Source organism: Dasypus novemcinctus, chromosome 5, assembly GCF_030445035.2.
Source record: "Dasypus novemcinctus isolate mDasNov1 chromosome 5, mDasNov1.1.hap2, whole genome shotgun sequence".
Lineage (NCBI taxonomy): Eukaryota > Metazoa > Chordata > Mammalia > Cingulata > Dasypodidae > Dasypus > Dasypus novemcinctus.
The window spans coordinates 27,000,727-27,019,156 of NC_080677.1; the positions used below are offsets into that span (position 1 = coordinate 27,000,727).

The 18,430-nt window shown below is 44.4% G+C and overlaps 1 protein-coding gene across 3 annotated transcripts in view; it reads left to right on the forward strand.

Annotated features, from left to right (window-relative positions):
* The window catches only part of PDE1C (phosphodiesterase 1C), a 749,644-nt gene that overhangs the window by 134,859 nt on the left and 596,355 nt on the right, over positions 1-18,430 (forward strand). For all 3 annotated transcript variants that reach the window (XM_058296802.2, XM_071215096.1, XM_058296801.2), the window contains exon 2: positions 5,988-6,074. In XM_058296802.2, coding sequence (XP_058152785.1) covers positions 5,988-6,074 — 87 coding nt within the window. The remainder of the gene's footprint in view (positions 1-5,987; positions 6,075-18,430) is intronic.

The following is an 18,430-nucleotide window of genomic DNA, read 5'->3' on the forward strand; positions in this document are numbered from 1 at the left end:
GAGGACCAGTTAACTTTCTGACTCCACCCTCTCCCTGACCAAGTCCCCCATCCCAGGGCATTTAGGCAAATCAGGCCCCTTCATCCCTTCTTTCCTCCCAGGCTCTCCCAAAGCCAGCCACATGCTCCTCCAAACTGAAAAAGAAAATAAAAGAAAAAAATAATAAGAAAAAAAAGAGATGGGCACCAGAAAATTGAACCTGCACTCATCAGGTCCCTTTGCACCTCTTACCAAGTCCCTCCCGCTCCTGGAGCCATTGGGAGACCAGAGGGCTAGGGGAATCCAAGACCTTGGGGAGCGCCAGATTCAGGAAACAGAAGCCCAAGACGCCACGTTCCCAGGGCACATGGGTCCACGGAATGTGGGCCACGGGGTTCCAGGGAACACGGACCTGGGGACCACATGCCTGGGGAACACAGGACCAGGAACACCTCCACATGTGACCGACAGTCCACAGCCCTCAGCCCTAGGGGGAAGGGGCCCGCCCTCCCACAACCTCTGCCCTCTGAGCCAGAAACCCGCAGTCCCACCTCCAGCAAGCACCACCCTTGTTGCAGTCTTCCCAAACCTACATCCAGACACCTCCTGCCCTGAAGGCTCCTGAAATAGCCGGCTCCAGCAAGATTCTCACCCCACCTAGCCGGTCCTTCCCAGGAGAGACTAGGAGGTGTACTCACTCAGACGCTAATCTTGCCCTGCCTCCTGATGTTTCTTTTTAAATTTTCTAATTCTTCTTTTTGCTCACACATTATCTTTTTAATATCTGTCAGCCCTATACCAATCATTAGTTTATTTCTATCCATATTTTCCTTCATCCCTTTCAATTGATTTCGGAAATTTGTTGGAACATCTTTAATTCATTGTTCCAAAGTCTTTGTGTCCTCTGAAGTTTTAATTTGTTCCCTTGACTAAGCTGTATCTTCCTGTTTCTTAGTATGGCTGGTATTTTTTCCTGATGTTGGGGCATCTCATTAGTATGATGTGCTACCTCTGAAGGTCAATTTCCCCCTCTTGCCTAAGGTTTTATTGTTGAATGGTTTTGTGTAAGACTCTTCTTTGATGCTTGCTCCAAATTATTCAGGGCCTTATAGAGTGGTCTGTATTCAGTTGTTCAGATTTTCTCAGCTTTTCTGCACCTGCTTATTGCCAGGATATACTGTTCAATTTTTAAGATTTCCCTTTTGAAAGCAATTGTTTTGCCTTTAGGAGAGAGTTTCTTTTCCTCTGTTCCTTCTCTGGGAATCTTGATCTGTTCAGTGTATTTTGTGCAGAATTTCCCCCCCAATTCCTATGAATTGTCTAAATTCCCTCTCGCACTCATTGCCCCTTTTATTCAATTCTGGGACCTATCCTGTCTTACTGCAGTTCAATTCCCCTCCCTCCTTTTTTATTCTTTGAGGTTTTTCTGCCTCTGGTTTCTTCCCTGCTAAAGTATCCCACCCCACAGAGCCAGATAGGGTCAATTCAGAAAGGTTTGTTTTGCATTTAGGTGGTCTAGCAAACAGAGGCTGGATTGAGTGGGTGCACTTCTTGCCAACAGTTTTGCTGTGGTGTCTTTTCTTCCTGGGGGGCACTTTTGTATGTGGCTCTCCTGAGCCACCTTTGCTCCACCCTGGTCTCTGTAGGCAGGTCCCTGTGCATGGATATGCATGGGGCTGTGACTTGCTGCTGTGACTGGTTCTATTGTCTGCATCTGTGGCAGGAGTTACCTGGCTTTGCTTCTCCTGTGTGACTCTTAAGCTGTGTTGGGCCCAGTGAGTGGGAGGGGTCTAGACTGGCAGGTCTAGGGCATAAATCTCCTACTGTTTTTTGGTGTTTTCTTTGAGTCACCATTTGTAGGGTTCTTCTGCAGTCTCTATCTTACTCCAGAGTTCTAAGCAAGTGGTATTTGTCCTTTTATTAGGTGATTCTGAGGGGAAACTTTTCCAGAGGATGTCTTATGTCACCATTTGATGATATGACTTACCCATTTCAGTTTTGAGACTCTACTTTTTGAGTGCTATCTTCACTGATGTGGCCTTCTAGAGATTCAGTGCATGTTTCCTCCCCTCTTGAGTTTTCTCCTTTGGGGGTGGTCATTTTCCTGTCCACCTAGCTCTTGGCTCCTTCTCTTAGCTTTTGACATTCACTACAGGAACTTCATGCAGTAGTGCACTAGAGCCAGCTTACAACTGCTTGCAAGAACCAAATATGTGTATCTTTTCCCAACTTCCAGTTCAGTGATCTCTGGTTTGTAGCTTGAAATCTGCCATGATGGGAGTATTTGCACCATGGAAACTGGGAAAGTAGTCTGCAAATGCTATATATATCAGGTATATTTTCTTTCTTTTTTCTGCCCTGCAGAGGTGGTTTACCAGCATACCACTTTTTGTAAGTTACGGTTAAAGTTATTCTTTAGGTGATGACACATTCCCATTCATTATCAATACTATCCTATAATGATAGCAATATCATATCATTATAGGGTAGTAGTGCTAGGAGGAATCTGGAGTCAGATATAATGTCAATTGCTAAATTGTCAAGAACATTTTTTGTTTTTCCTCCCTCCTGGAACATCTCCCCATCCCCATACCTGCCTAATGATTTTCTACCATACCTTCTCAGTCTGTGCTGGCCATTCCTGGGTACCCTCAATCATAGCATTTATCACACCATTGTGTCATCTTCTGATTACATTTGTGTCTTTTATTCAATGATGAGCTCCCTTGCATGTGAGCCATGAGAGGCAGCTATGGAGTAGTGATTAATTACATGGGCTCTAGAACCAGGTTACCTGGGTCCAAATTCCAGTTCTATCATTCATGAGCTGGGCAACCCTCAGCAGGTTGCTAAGCAAGTCAGTTTACATCTTCTGTAGAGTTGCAGTAACAGTAGGACATTCCTCATCTAGGAGGACTAAATAATTTAATACGAAAGCATCTAGCAAATACCTGTCCTTAATAAGCGTTCATTTAATTCAGCCATTATTACTAATGATTTTATTCCCAGTTCTCATCATAATGTCTAGCACATGTCAGATCAATACTGAATACATTAAATATATATTGCTTATATATGCTAATTGTGTGAGCAAAAGTGCAAAGGGAGGTAGAAAAAGGAGAAGTTATTGTGGGTTGGAATAAGGGGATTTGAACAAATTGATGGGATTTGCAATAGGGCTTGTCCAGAGAGTGGACAAATGGGGAAGATTAGTTCAGTAGGCCTACATAGAAAGAACCATCTTTTCAGAAAATTAGGCCATTTGGTGAATATAGAATCTGAATGTGAAAAAATAAATAGCATTAAGCTGATCAAGTTTATAGCAGACCTGCTATCAAAATTCCATTTCTCTCCTTCCTAGTGTGCTTACGTGTTGCTAACTGTTTTGCTAATTATTGAATGATGCACTTGAAGAGAAAGCAGGAAGAAGTCAGGAATGTTCCTGTGACTCTGGGGCATCTATTTTATGCATGTGGAAGAATTTAACATAATAGAATAACATCCCACAGTCATCCAAAAGTAATTCTACCATGAGTTAGGGACTGTGACCCCTTGATTCCTCCCCCTCCCACACCCATTGTCAATTTGACTTTTGCAAATTGTTCTTCTTTTGGAACTCACCTGTGCTGTCTTTTGGCAAATCAAAGCCAGGCTAATAACGGATGTGCCTTGTAATTGTGCTAAAAGAGAGTCTGTCTCACAAAAGAAGGGAATTTTTAAATTAAAATTGTCTTTTTTAGAACCTGCGCAGTGATTGAGGTTGATGTCATTCTCTCTGGGGTTTTTATTCTTTTGTCACTGTGCAGTTGCTCTTCAGCTCTTGAGAGTGATCAGGTCAATAGATGAGAGGAGAAACGGCTGCTCTAAACTTTATCCTCAGTCCTCTCCTCACTCCAAAATTCATGGCCTTTGGTGCAAGACAGATCTGTGTTTGAATCACGACTTCCCTTCTAGGCAGTGACCCAGGGCAGTGGTGCACTTTCCATTTTGAGCCTCATTTTCCTCCTCTGGGAACCAGACTGTTGACACCCACTGGCCTGAGGCTGTGAGTTTTCAGTAAGCTGGAGAATGGTGGTGATGGTATGTGGTAGAGCACCAGGGGCCTAATAAATGCTCAAGAAGTGCTTATACTCTTGCCCTCCCTCCTCAAAGATCCTTTCTCTCAGAAGATCACTATGTTATAGGAATGGTGAGATTTTCCCTAAACTTATCTATTTATTTATTTATTTGTTTGTTTGTTTGTTTGTTTAATTCCACCCACCCCAAAATGGATTCCTCATCTGTCTGCTTGTTGTCTGCTTGCTGTGTCTGATTGTTGTTTCTGCCCGTTGTGTCCACTTTTTATCTGCTCGTGGTGTCTGCTCTTTGCCTGCTTGTCTTCTTTAGGATGCACCGGGAACTGAATCTGGGACCTCCCATGTGGGAAGCAGGCACCCATCTGCTTGAGCCACAGCAGCTCCCTGCTCATTGTATCTGCTTGTTGTGTCAGCTCATCGTCTTTAGGAGGCACCAGTAACCAAACCCAGGACCTCTCATTTGGGAGGCAGGTACCCAATTGCTTGAGCCACATCTGTTACCCAACATATTTAAATAGACATGGATATCTGAAAATTAACAAATGGAAGAAACTTTTATGTTGGGTATATGTGAATGAGTGTGAATGTGTATGTTTGTGTGTGTGCACCTGGGGGGACATGCAGACACAGTCTGACAATATTCCTCCACAATTCCCTATGTAGTACCTTCAACTCTACCTCTATTCCATCAAGAAGAATGGAAAAACTAGTGGGTTGTTCTAAAAATGAATTGGACAAGAGAACCTCATTCTATGTGTATAAAATCTTTGATACGTGTGATAAACACGGTACTTGAAATTCAGAATACAAATACAAATTGTAATTCTAAGAATACACTATAATTTGGGTTGCCTTGATGGAACATGGGCATTTGTAAACTATATACCATGTTGCTAGAAATGAGGTGTTGGTGAGTCAATTATCTGTCAATCAGTAGTTGGGTGAGTTGCTGATTGGCAAATTAGTGTTTAGTAAATTGGGCAAAACCCACTTTTCACTCTCTCCCCAACCTGCTTGGATTGTGGGCAGAGAAGCTTTGCTTTGTGTCCAAGGCAAATCAGGGGATCTTTTATCCACCCCATTAATTTCTGGACTTTGGGAAAATAAGATGTAGAATTGATTTTTATTCACCCATGCTCAGAAGTCATACAAATTATACAAAAACTGAGAGAAAATACTTCAGTAAAAATGAAATAAAATAGGTGCAAATAAAACAATGTTAAGGAAAAAATTCTGCAGGAACTTTCTAGATTCTGCTTACTACTTTTTTCAGCCTTCATACCCAGGGAACTGCTGTGGGGAAGTGGAAAGGCCACTGAATTTGTCAAAGACACGTGCTTGGATCCTGGCTCTGCCACCTGTGGGCTCCGGACCTGATGGGTTCTCTGAGTTTGCTTTTCCCACTTGAAAAATGGGGGTTATTTTAACTACTCACAGAGTTGTGGCAAATGACATTCTGGAGCACGGCGTTTGGCATGCCGTTCCTCTCCTGCCTCCTCTAGACCGGTGCCCCCAGGCCGCAGGGTGCTTGTCACACGAGGAGCATTCCAGGGGTCTGCAGGAAGCAGGTCTGTCCTCCCCACTGGCGCACCTCCCAGTGCTGGCTTGCCTGTCGCCCTGATGGCTCTGGTCCTTTTGTGTGCTGGTAACACCATTTGGGTGGCATTTGAACCCGAGGGGGCAGGTGCCTTCGCTTGGAAGACGGGAGGAGAAAAGGGGTTGGAACAGAAGCCTTGGGAACACCAATGTTTAAGAGGCAAGGGGAGGGCAGAAGGCCAGCCAGGAGAGACGAGGAACAGGGTGCGGGAGGAAAGTCAAGGCAGGGGAACTAGTCGGCCTCATCAGACACCCCAGAGGGGTCACCACTGAGGGCGGGCTTCTCTTATCTCAGGTGCTTGACCAGATATGTTCCTTTCCTTTGACTTCTGATAGAGGAGGGAGCCAGGAGAAGGGCTGTTGCTGAGGAGTGGAACAACCCGGAGGAAACTGTGGTGAAACTGGAAGGCACAGAAGAGCAAGGTAAGCCACACCCGATTTCTTTCTACATCCCCCCGCGTGTCTTCGTCCCTATGCTCTGCAGCAGCTTGCGGGAGCACAGAAGTGACCAGCACTGTGAAGGCTATTGAAATGATGGAAAACCCCAATTGTTTTTTTTTTTTTTTTTTGACTATTTTATCTGCCCCCCCATGGCTCCTTCATCTGTCTGCTAGTTGTCTGCTCACTGTGCCTGCTCATTGCTTATTGTGTCTGCTCGTTGTCTCCTCATTGTGTTTGCTCATTGTCTTCTCATCTTCTTTAGGAGGCACCAGGAACCAAATCTGGGACCTCCCATGTGCCCAACCACTTAAGCCACATCCACTTCCTGCTCATTGTGTCTGCTCGTTTGTCAGCTTGTTGTGTCAGCTTGTTGCCTAGTTGCTTTTTTCTAGTCATTATGGTGGATCTAGGATTCAAACCTAGCTCGCCTGAACTTCAGTCTAGATCCTTCCACACAGGGCCAGTAGCAGCCTATAAGACTTTCCTAAGTGTTTCCAGTTCCAAATCCCCAGCTGGGAAGTTAGCAATGCCCCTTCACCCAGGTTTCTTGGTTTCACAAAAGAATTGTGAGGTGTTTCTCTTGGTGGGAAAATATCCAGACAAACGCCCTCCATCCTCATGGCTAATCCTTTCCTGATTCCTCGCCTTTCTTCCTGCTCATGCACACACTGCCCTTTGCCCTGATTATCTCTGCCAGACATGTGGGAGACATGCACGTTGTGGTGCTAAGAGATCCCCGGGGCAGCCCAAGAAACTACGTGCACTTTGGAGAAGAAAACTCCTGGCTCACGTATCACCTTTCACTTGCTCTGGGTCCTTGACATTTCCTCTTCTGTGTTCCTGCTGCCTTTCTGCTAAGTGACAGCCCCTAGTTGTGTGGCGTGGAGTTCCGCCAACACACAGGCACAGCAGGGCTGGCTGTAAGCACAGCTGTGTGGACGGCGGGCCCAGCGCCCTGGTGGGCGAGAGGTGGAGGAGGAACAGCTTGTGTTTTCCAAATGAGGTTCCTGGTGCTGCGGGCTGTGGCAGTTTGGGGGATGCTGGGGAGACTGTTTGGAGTGGGGAGGGATTCTATCACAGTCCGAAGGTGGATTTGGTCTGGATACTAAGTTGAAGCTGGATGTGGGGTCCTCAGATCTGCTGCATGGTGACTGTTGAGCCCCATTCAATTTCCCTCCTAGCTGATATGGAAAGAGTGCTGGAGTGGTGGGTTTTTCAAGGTGCTTTCTTCTAAAAGTTCAGGGTTTTAACCAAATTTGTAAAGTGTTGTAAAGCGTTGGCAATCATGTGGGCAGCCAGAAGCTCTGGGGCTAGCACCACCACCTTAACTAGTCGTAATGATGTGGGCAATCCCTTCCCCTGTCCCTTCATCGTGTGACTTCACAGCTTAGGGGTTACCATTTCCAATGGGATTTTGTGTGAAAGTACATTGAAATGCAGACGGTACTGAAATACAGTGACAATGACAATAATAATAGCTGGTATTTATTAAGTGATGACCATGTGCCAGATGTTGCTCTAAGCACTATTTGGATATGACAGGTTCCTAGAGCTGCTGTGACAAAGGAACACACACTGAGTAGCTTAAACCAACAGAGATTCACTGTCTCACTGATATCAAGGTGTCGGCAGGGCCGTGCTCCCTCAGAAACCTGTTGGGGTTTAGAATCTTCCCTGGTCTCTTCTAGCTTCTGGTGGTTTGCAGGTGATCCTGCAGCCCTTCAGTGCCTGCCGCTGTCGTCACATGACCTTCTCCTCTGCGTGTGTTTGACTCTGGTCATATTGGATTAGGGCCCACCTAGTCCGCCTTGGCCTCATTTTAACTAATCACATCTTCAAAGACTCTAAGTCCAAATAAGGTCACAATCATGGGAGCAGGGGTTAGGACTTGGGCATATCGATTTTGGGGACACAATTCAACCTATAACAGTGTATTAAGTCATTTAGGCCTCACAATAACCATATCCTTGAAACCCAGGCCCGGCTCAGCTATATCCAGGATTCATGGCAGGTTGGCTGCAGAGCTTGTGCTATCACCCATGATGTTTTACTGCATTAACATGAGTCTGGATCGGGTAAAATGACATGAGTCTGGGTATGGTGAAAATGACTCTTATAATGTAAAAAGCAAACCAAAACACCTAGCACACACTTTGGCTATGCTGTACAGGGCATGGGACCACATAGCACAGTGAACCCTGCGATGGAGGATGGACAGTGGTTAACAGTACAAATATGAGAATGTCCTCTCAGGAACTATAACAAATATACAATACTGGTACATGGTGTTAATGATAGGGTGGTTTATAGGAAAAATACATAAAATGTAAGCAATGGACTGTAGTTAGCAGTAACATTTTTTTTTTAAGATTTATTTATTTATTTCTCTCCCCTTCCCCCCCACCCCGGTTGTCTGTTCTCTGTCTATTTGCTGCGTCTTCTTTGTCCGCTTCTGTTGTTGTCAGTGGCATGGGAATCTGTGTTTCTTTTTGCTGCGTCATCTTGTGTCATTTCTCTGTGTGTGCGGCACCATTCTTAGGCAGGCTGCACTTTCTTTCGCGCTGGGCAGCTCTCCTTATGGGGCGCACTCCTTGCACGTGGGGCTCCCCTACGCGGGGGACACCCCTGCATGGCAGGGCACTCCTTGCGCGCATCAGCACTGTGCATGGGCCAGCTTCACACGGGTCAAGGAGGCCCGGGGTTTGAACCGCGGACCTCCCATGTGGTAGGCAGATGCCCTAACCACTGGGCCAAGTCCGCTGCCAGCAGTAATATTTTGATGATACTCTTTCATCATTTATAACAAATGTTCCACAACAATGCAAGGTGTTGGTGGTGGGATGATGCATAGGGATACTGTATGTTATGTATGATTATTTTGTAAACTCAGAACTCCTCTAATAAAAAGTTAAAACAAAAAACCCAAACCAACAGAAAAACTCCTATCATGTTCTTTCATGCCTTTTACCACATTGCTCTTATCTCAAAAAGGAATCAAGTATAAATGTTATCCCCTGCAAGAAATTGTGGTCTGGATTAAGGACCCCCAGGCTGGGATCTCCTCTGCTTTCTCACCACATTAGATTGTTACCTATTCACCTGTGGGTCTGCCTGTCTAGACTGTGAGATGCCTGAAGGTAGTGACTGCCCCTCACCCCAGAGGTGGAAGGAGGATCTTGGAGGCTTGTGCATACCCTTGGCCTTTTCTCCCCTTCCTCTCTTTCTGCCTCCCATCTTGGCTGGATCTCCCTCCCATCTGCCCAGGAGAGGCCCTGTGGAGAGGCTCTACGGGTCCACCTGGGTGCTGGAGAAGCAGATCTGCAGTCCTGCGAGGGTCTGGCTGGCTTCAGGTTGAGTCATGCTCATGACCTTGGGGTTTTTCCATTTCTGTTTGAGTAGAGGCTAGCTGATGTGTGCTCAGTGCTGGGGGCCTGTGCCAGTATTGCAGGTGGGAACCAAGTCCAAGATACTTGGGACAACTTGGGAGGGGGCATGATTGAGAGGTGGCTAAGGACTCCTTCCTCCAGGGACAGAAACTTCAAGGGCAATAAATGGCAGGGACACAGTTCCTGTATCCTAGCAGGGGAGATGGGTAAGGAATGGCCCTTACCCCGTGGGCTCTAACTAGGACCCATCTCCTCTCTGCTTATTTATTTCTTTGGATTTTATTTAAAAAGGAGGAGGTTGACAAAGTAAAAGTGGGTGGAAGGGCCATGAGTCAAGGATTCCTGGAACCTTACACCTCCCGGAAGAGGGGAGGTGACCTAGCATGGCAGATGGAGCCCTGGGAGGAATTCCACCCAGGGCCTTTAGATCTCACCTACCTGTCTGTAGCTGGGCCTCACATAGGAATTTCACAATTCCTATGTGAAATAGGAATTGCTGAGAGTGCTACATGAAAATCTATAAGTGGAAGATTCTGGAACAGAGCCTGGGTCACAGTGTGGCCCTCGACAAGCATGAGTTGCAAATGAAAACTTACAAAAGAATTCATTTTCTTTTCTCTTGTTCTTTCAGTTTAATCACAGAATCAACACCTCACCTTTACCCCTTTTCCACTTCTCTCCAGCAGGTGGTCTTATGTTTCTAGCACACTGTAAGGATTCATTTTCCTTGTGACTTGTTCCACTTGCCATACATTTTGAATCAATCCCTTAACTATGTGCTCAGTGCTGGCTGTGTGTAAATGACAGTACTCTGTGCTTTGGAGGAAATCTCCAAAATCAGAGGGAGAGCTAATGAAGGCAAGGGGTAGCCATGTGAAATGAGGAAACCAAATCGCCTCCTGTTCTCACAAATGCCCTTTGTTGACTTGAGGGCCGTTGTGTTAAAAATTTGGTTGTACAATGTATGTGCAAGATTTACCACAATGTAAAGTACAGTTTGGTAGCTTAAATACCTGACAAGAGCATCTCAGCATTAAATCATTAATACTCCCACCTGCTGCCAACTATAACTGCTTTCTTTTATCATGATAATACAGACTGTCTGATTCTCTGGTAGAGTTTTTGGGCAGCAGTGTAATCAACATCTGGAAGAATTTGCTAGTGATTCTGAGAATTAAGTTATCTTTTCAACATAGCGACTTTGTGCTTTCCCCACCCTTGAAGATTTTTATAATTTGTGGTCATAATCTAGAACTTCAACTACACAAGCCAGTAATCTATTTTTCTTGGCATCAGCTTGCCTTGTATGGTGAACATGCCTAATGTTTTGTAAAGTATAAATATTTAAGGTGTCACATGCTGATGACATGGTAGCAGGATAAGAGAACAAGGATAAACCTCCACTGAGAATGCTCAGAGATGATTGTCCTAGTCTTAGAGACGATTGTCTTCCCCAAAAATGTGATGGAATGAAATTGGAAGCCTTTGATCTCCGGAGGTTTTGGTGACAACAAGAGGATGACAATGAAGTGCTCTCCCAAGAATGTGACAAAAGAAAAAAATATTTCTCCTGACAATTAAACTTGGCCATTGCATGTTGGGGATACCTAGATTGTAGCACTCACTGTCTTCCACTGAAATTGCTCAATTCTGAATCTCCCCTGCTTATGGACTATCAGATCCTTTAAGCAGTTACCACGACTTATTAGTCTTTATATTCACAGCATTTCACACAAAATCTTAAACATAGGAGATGACCAATAACATTAATTATAAATGAAATGGATCATCTCAGCCACATTCAAAATCTCCTTCAAGAGTATAGTTTCTAGACCGGTAAGACTTGATTGCAACCTGAATCAAAGTAGTAACGTGTGGAGGAAGTGTCTTCATAGCTGGGACTGGAAAACAATGAAAACAGAGAATGAAAATCATGGAGGCAAACAGCAGCATTGCCCTTCCAGGCAGTACTTGGGGAGAAGGTGTACCTGAGGACATCGCTTGTCTGATACCTGTGACAGGTGCGCCACCATTGTGGAAAGGGAGGTATCAGAATAAGAAAGCCTGCTGCTATATATAGCTCATTGATTTTATCTTCAATTTGTATTTTTGATTGCAATGTAATGAATTACCATTCTGTTCCCTATACTTTGGTGTTCTGTGAGTTTAATCAGTATGAATCTGGCTTTTTGAGTCTAACCAAGATAGGGCTGTTAGTTATAAGTGAAATGGGTCATCTCAGCCACATTCACTGCTGTGAATGTGGTTTGTGAGAAAAAAAGTCTCTCAAACAATGAGAGAAAAGGACACTTCACTGAACAGAAAAGGGGTAAGTGACATCTGTCCAAGTGGATACGATCATGAAGACTGTGGGCAGGGGACCATGTGTTGTTCCATTATGTCCCAGAATGAGGGAAGAACAGAATGCCTTCTCTTTTTTTTGCCCCTGAGATGGGTCCTTCGTCTGTCCGCTCATTATCTCTGCTCATTGTTTCTGCTTGCCTTCTTTAGGAGGCACCAGGAACTGAACCCATGACCTCCGGGGTGCTCAATCACTTGAGCCACATCATTCCCCAGAATGCCTTCTGAAAAGAGGAGCCGGTAGTCTTCAGACAATGAATGTGAATTTTCCTTTACCTGATTAGTAGCAAACATGTACCACCTTATTTCTCATCCATAGGACATGGTTAGAACATATCTCTGAATTATAAATTTGACATGTTAATTTCCATATTTTTTCCTGGAACTATTGTCAGACACAGAATATTCAGGTATTCATTCGTTGAACAAACATTTATAAACTGCCTACTCTGTGGTAGCCATGGTTTCAGGTGCTTGGAATATATCAGTGAACAGACATAGATTCTGACCCGCATGAAGCTTATAGTCATGAGGTTGCATGGGTCATTGATCTGACTCAGGAAAATGTAGTAGTAGTCATTTTAAATTATAAAATAAGTGAGTCAAAAAGAAAAGTACAGGAAATAATTTAGATACCCATGCTTATTTTGCTAACCAACTTTTTAATAGTTTGTTTTTCTTTTTTCAAAGTATGGGCATGTTAGAAAATTTGGAGGACACTTAAAATGAACTAAATTACCCCTAAAGTTCCTGGGGGGAAAGCTTCCAGGGGCATGGTCAGCCCATGTTCCTAGGAACTCAAACAAGCCTGAATTCTTTGACTCTGAGAAACTAAATTACCTATAATCCCAGCACCAGAATATAATCACTATTACCATTTTGATGTGTTTCCTTTATGTCTTTCTTAAGTGTGTTTTTACACAGTTGTGACCATACTGTATTCTACTTTGTAGTTTAGTCTTTTTTTCTCAACATATCGTTTATCTTTACTCTCACTAGTTGATTTGTTCTCTGATACTTTCTTCAAAACACAGCATCCTTATCATTGCCGTCAGTAGCCGAAGTCACATCCAGGACACAAAAGTGTGGGAGTGTGTATGTGTACATAGCTGTGCTTATCTGCGTGGGTGTGTGTTTGTTGGTGGCAAAGGACATGTTTTCTGTCCCGTTTGAGGTGAATTACTAAGCTGGAAGAAATTCCTAGATGAATTTAGCTGCCAGTGAACAATAGATGGAAGAGAATCTCTCCCCTATAAGTTATTTGGCAAATAGTTGGATTCACTCTGTGTCAGAAATCCCCTATTGGGTTGCCTGTCTGAGCTCTTTGATTCCATCGTTCTTGGTACTCTTGATAATTCTGTTGCCAGGGTTGCTGCTGAGAGGAGTTACCTTCTCCAGGGATTTCAGAACTGCAGCAAGAAAATTCAAGTTTATAATTCCATCCTTTGTTACTGGAGGCCTTGAAAGGAGATATGTACCGAGGACACTTAGCACAGAGCCTGGCATGGTGGCCCAACACGGTAGACCCCCTAAGAACCTAGGCTCCTTCCCCATGTCCAGGTGTGAGTGTGAGTGTGACTCTGTCTATAACCAGTTATCCATCTGGGACCTATCATTGTGCAAGCCGTAACCTTGGATGCTCTGTATTTATTCTAATCCCCTGGTCCCCAGATCCTCATTGTGCATCTTTGATGTAGCAAATTGTGCTGGTTTACTAAAAACTATGCACTGAATTTCTACTCTTCTCTTCCCCTTTCTCTTAACACCTTGGCAAGTTTGTATTTCTATACATCTATGCTTCTTACTTACAGAAAGAAAAAAATTCTGTCACAAGATGATGCAATTTTCAACTACTAAATGAATTATATTTTTGGCTTCCTTTCTAGAGCCATTGCTGTAACATACTATTAAATTGTTTATAAACTTAAATCTTCTGTAAGTGGTAACACCAACAACTGACCACATGAAAAAGAGGTGTTTTTTTTTTTCTGGGAAAGGTGGGCTTTCATTTATATCATGGTGCTGGGTCCTGTGCTTTGAATGAATGAGCCTGAGCTAAAGACTGGAAGGTTGTAATGGTTTGGGGGAAAGGTTTTACCTCAGTCTTTGGACACACAGGTGTAAACCTGTCTCCACCTGTTAAGTTACTTGGGAGACAAACTGGGTGAAGCCAGTGGAGATGATAAGATATCAAAGGGTCTGTGCTCACCAAACCTTCTTTTCTCTTCTAACTTCATTTCTTAGCCCCACTTGCAGTTTGGTAGGGCCGTATTGCTGACTTCTGGCCAATGGAATGTGGGAAGAAGTGATGTGTATTTCTTCCAGGTCTAGTCCCTAAAATCCTTCCTCAGAGTCCTCTACCTCTTTTCTCTCCCTTCATCTGCTGGCCAGATGTGGAGGATCTAGTGGAGGACTCTGAAGTCCTGGAGATGTTGGAACTACAAAATGGAAGAAGCCCAGGTCCCTGAGTGACCCACGGAACAAAGCCTACCAGCCCTCTCTCCCCCAATCTGCAGTGGGTATAATGAGCAAGAAATAATGTGTTAGGCCCCTTAGACTTTGGAGGTATTTGTTACAGAGGTCAGCTATGCAAACTGATACGGGATTTGGCACATTGTAGGTGCCCGATAATTTTTTTTTTCTCTTAGCCCCCAGAAAGCCCAAGTCAGAGTGACAGAATCCTCTCAAGGAAGTCTGAGGTGACAAGCATTGATGGGATATGTCTAAGCCAAATCCTTGAGAGAAAGTCAGGAATGAAGCTGGGAAGCCATGCTTGATTGCCAGTGGCACATAGTGGGGTTTCCAATGGCAGACATGGCCTGGAGTCTGGGGTCAGATAGATACAAGATGGAAACAAGTTAGGCATAGACCAGGAGTGTTGGAGATGAATGTTGCAAACCAGTTATGGTTCTCAACACCGGTTTCTTACAAAAATCTTCTGGGGAGGTTTAAAAAATGCCAATGCTCAGACCCCCACTCCCATCCAAGCCCAGCTGAATCAGAATCTATTTTGATGGGGTCTTGATGTCTCTGTGGCTTACAAGTGGGTGATTTTAGGCTGCAGCTGGATTTGAGAACTCTCCTGGAACTGTACTGAACCATCCCTGCTTCACCTTTACTGTGAGGTATATCTGGTTGATCCAGAAGTACCTAGCAATTCTATAGCATGCTGAATAAAGGGCAGAGTTGATTTACAGCCAGAAACAACTATGGCCCAAGTACCGTATTTCCCAAGACATCTGTGATTTTTTTTGTTCTTCAGGAGGTCAGCCTCCTTCCTGTGGGGGCAGATGGAAGGTCAGACATTGGATTCTCATGGTGTCTCTGCTTCCCATTCTCTGGGTGCTCTGGCCAGGGGACTGTCCCGTAGTTCTGGAGCTGAAAGTTCCCCCATAGAACTTTGGTGGGCCATGTTCATACTCTTTTGGAGGAGCTTCATGTCTGTGAAGTTGTTTTTATATAGAGATGAAATGGGAGGGAGTTAGTGGCCACTGTGGGTAATGGGGAATAATGCTAGTGAATGGCTAGGAAAATATTATACCTTAGAGGGCATTGGTAAGTCGAATGGAAGTTATGTTTAAACTGAGCTACACTACCTGCCACGACTCAGGAAATCTTGTCAAATTCAGTAACACCTAGACTGGTTTGCAGGCAGAAGAATCACCAGCTGCAATTTGACTTTTCTTCTTAGGAAACACTTTGTACTGTTGTCTGTCCTCTTAGTACTGTGACCCTCGTGTATCATTCATTCATTTGTTCATTCCTTCATTCAACATATAATGGGACTTACAGGTTAGGCATTGTGCAAGGGGCTGAACAAATGAATAAGATATGATCCCTAACTTCAAAGATCTTTTTGAAGGAATTTACAAGGTGTAATTTTTGCATTTGCAAGACCCTGCAAGGGAGGTCTGATTATCCCCATTTTACAGGAGGAGAAAGTGAGACTCAATTAAGCAACCTGCTTGAGGTCACACAACTAGCAGCACCTGTACTGTCATCCAGATTTCTGACTCTAGGGTTTTTTTTCACAGTTGCCTCCCCAGGGAGAGGAGCCAATGGTTGCAGGAATGTGAAGGGAAGACGGTCCTGGCAAAGGCTAATATTTCTTTCTGGACCGATCCTGGGAGGGGCTTATGAAAATGAAGGCATAAATGTGAATTAAAGACTATTCTAATCACTTTACTACAGGGAAACACATATGAGGATAAACGCAGACCAGGAAGCAGGTGGCCAGGGGTCATCAAGTGCCTGCGGTTGCTTGTTGGCCAAGAGGGAGAATCAGATCCTTGGAGAGGATCCCTTCAATAACCGAGAGAGATCTCCACCATAGAAGTCATTGTGCCAGGGGCTTCCCGAGCTCACGCTACCTCTCTCACGCTGCTACCCTTGGCCCACAAGCCTTCCCTGTGGTGTGGAACATAGTCCCTGCAGATGCTCTGATTCCTTGGGCTTCTCAAACTGCTTGATGGTCATTTGCATCCATGTCCCATCTTCTCCAGAATCTTTCTTATTACCCACTGACCCCTTACATGTGCTGCTTGCTACCGAGTTGTACAAGATAAAGAAGACACCAAAATACCCATTCTCTAGCTTGTTTTCTGCATTTGTAGTTGGGTCTTCTGTATGAGAAGCAAATCTGATGATACCATTATGGTGATTCTGTCAAGGTTCCACCATATCCCTTTGCTCTTTCCACTTTTATGCACCAGCCTAGCTTCCAACAGCTGTATTGGCACCTCTTTGCCCGAGAGCTTTATCTGGCTGCCAGATCTGGCATTGCTGTCGTTGCAGCAGGGCAGAAATACCAAGGAATTGGTGCCTTCCAGGACCAATCTCTAACAAGTGATTATAGGAATCCCCCAGATCTTTCTCCCCTCAGGTGGGTAACCGAGGCACATGTTTTACATTGACTCCTGCTATTACTCCAGAGGACTGAGTTCCAGTTGCCCTACAGTGGTAACTCTCCTTTATTGGCTTCTTTTTTCTTCACTAACTTCCCCACTCCCAGACTGATAATTTCTGTAAGTGATAACTTACACTTGCTTAAAAGAATTACATGCTCCCCATTCCCTAAAGGAAAGTCTAGATTTCCCAGAAAGAAAACAAAGGCCCCTGTCTTTGTTTGCCAGAGCTGCTATGACAAATACCACACATTGGTTGACTTAAACCATAAGAATTTATTTGCTTATGTTTTGAAGCAAATCAAGGCATTGGCAAGGGCACACTTTCTCCTGGAGTCTGTAGTATTCTAGTGATGGCTTGCTGCAATTCTTGGGATTCCTTGACTGCATTTCTGCTTCCATCACGTGGCTAGGTTGTTGGTCTTCCCCTGTGGCTTTCTATGACTTCTGGTTTCTACTCGTTTCTGGCTTCTGTGACTGCATCTGAATATTCTCTTTATAAGGCCTCCAGCCATTGGGATTAAGGCCCAGTTTGATTCAGTTTGGACACACTTACATAAGGTCTTCAAAGATACTATTCACAAATGAGGCTACACCTTAATTGATAATGCATCTTCAAAGATCCTATTTATAAACATGTTCACAGCCATAGGGATTCAGATTAAGATTTGAACATGACTTTCATGGCAGACATAATTCAATCCCCAATGGCCCCTTATGATCTGACTCCAACCTACCTCTCCAAACGGCTTCTATGCTTCCTTGGACCACTCCCAGTTTTCCCCAAGATCCGGTAGGAACTTATGAGCCAAGTTAAGGAGTTTTTACTTTATCCTAAAAGTTTTTCTGGAGTGAAGGAGAGACACTGAAGGTTTTTAAGCAGGGAAAATTTATGACTAAATTTTTATTTAAAAGGATCATGCTGGCTATCGGGTAGAGAATGGACTTGAGGCAAGAATGCATGTAGGTTGGGAAGTTAGGAGACTGTTGTAATAGTTGTGTGAAAGATAATGGTAGTCTGGGCTAAGGGAAGTAGGGACAGAGGGCATGGGCAGGCAGGAGTGGACACATCTATACATATCTAGGTAGTTGTTCTGCCAGGACTCGGCGAATGTTTACATGACAAAGACAGAGGAGATGATAATGACTCCCAGATTCCAGATTTAGACAGAAGAGAGGATAGGAGAACCACTGGCAGAGATGGAGACTGTTGGAGTTTAAGAGTGAAGCTTCAGTGATATTCTGGAAGTATGGGGAGGGGGCCCTTGGCTATGAGGGCTAAGGGGGAGAAAAGAGTATCCTTTCTTAATCCTCACGGAGGTATCATATGGGCTTTGCCCAGCAGGATACCCTTGCCCTAGTGAATGTCTTGGGACTCTGATGAGTCAGATAAGAAATTCTCCTTCTTTGCGAATAGCCAGAAAGAGGGTGGTAGAGGTAGTCTGGTTTTGGAAGGTTCTATGACGGAGATGGAAAGGAGGGTCCAGTGGAGGGTGAAGTGTTCACCTCCCCCCCCTTCTCCCTCCCTTCCAGGAAGGTCAGACTGTGAATGCTTTCCAGAGGACCTGGGCATCAGTAGAGTCTTGAAAGATAAGGAGGGGTTCTCTAGGCAAACCAGGTGGACAAAAGGGGAAGAACAATCCAGGTTTTGATATTCTGGATTATGAAAAAGAAACTCAGAGCAGTT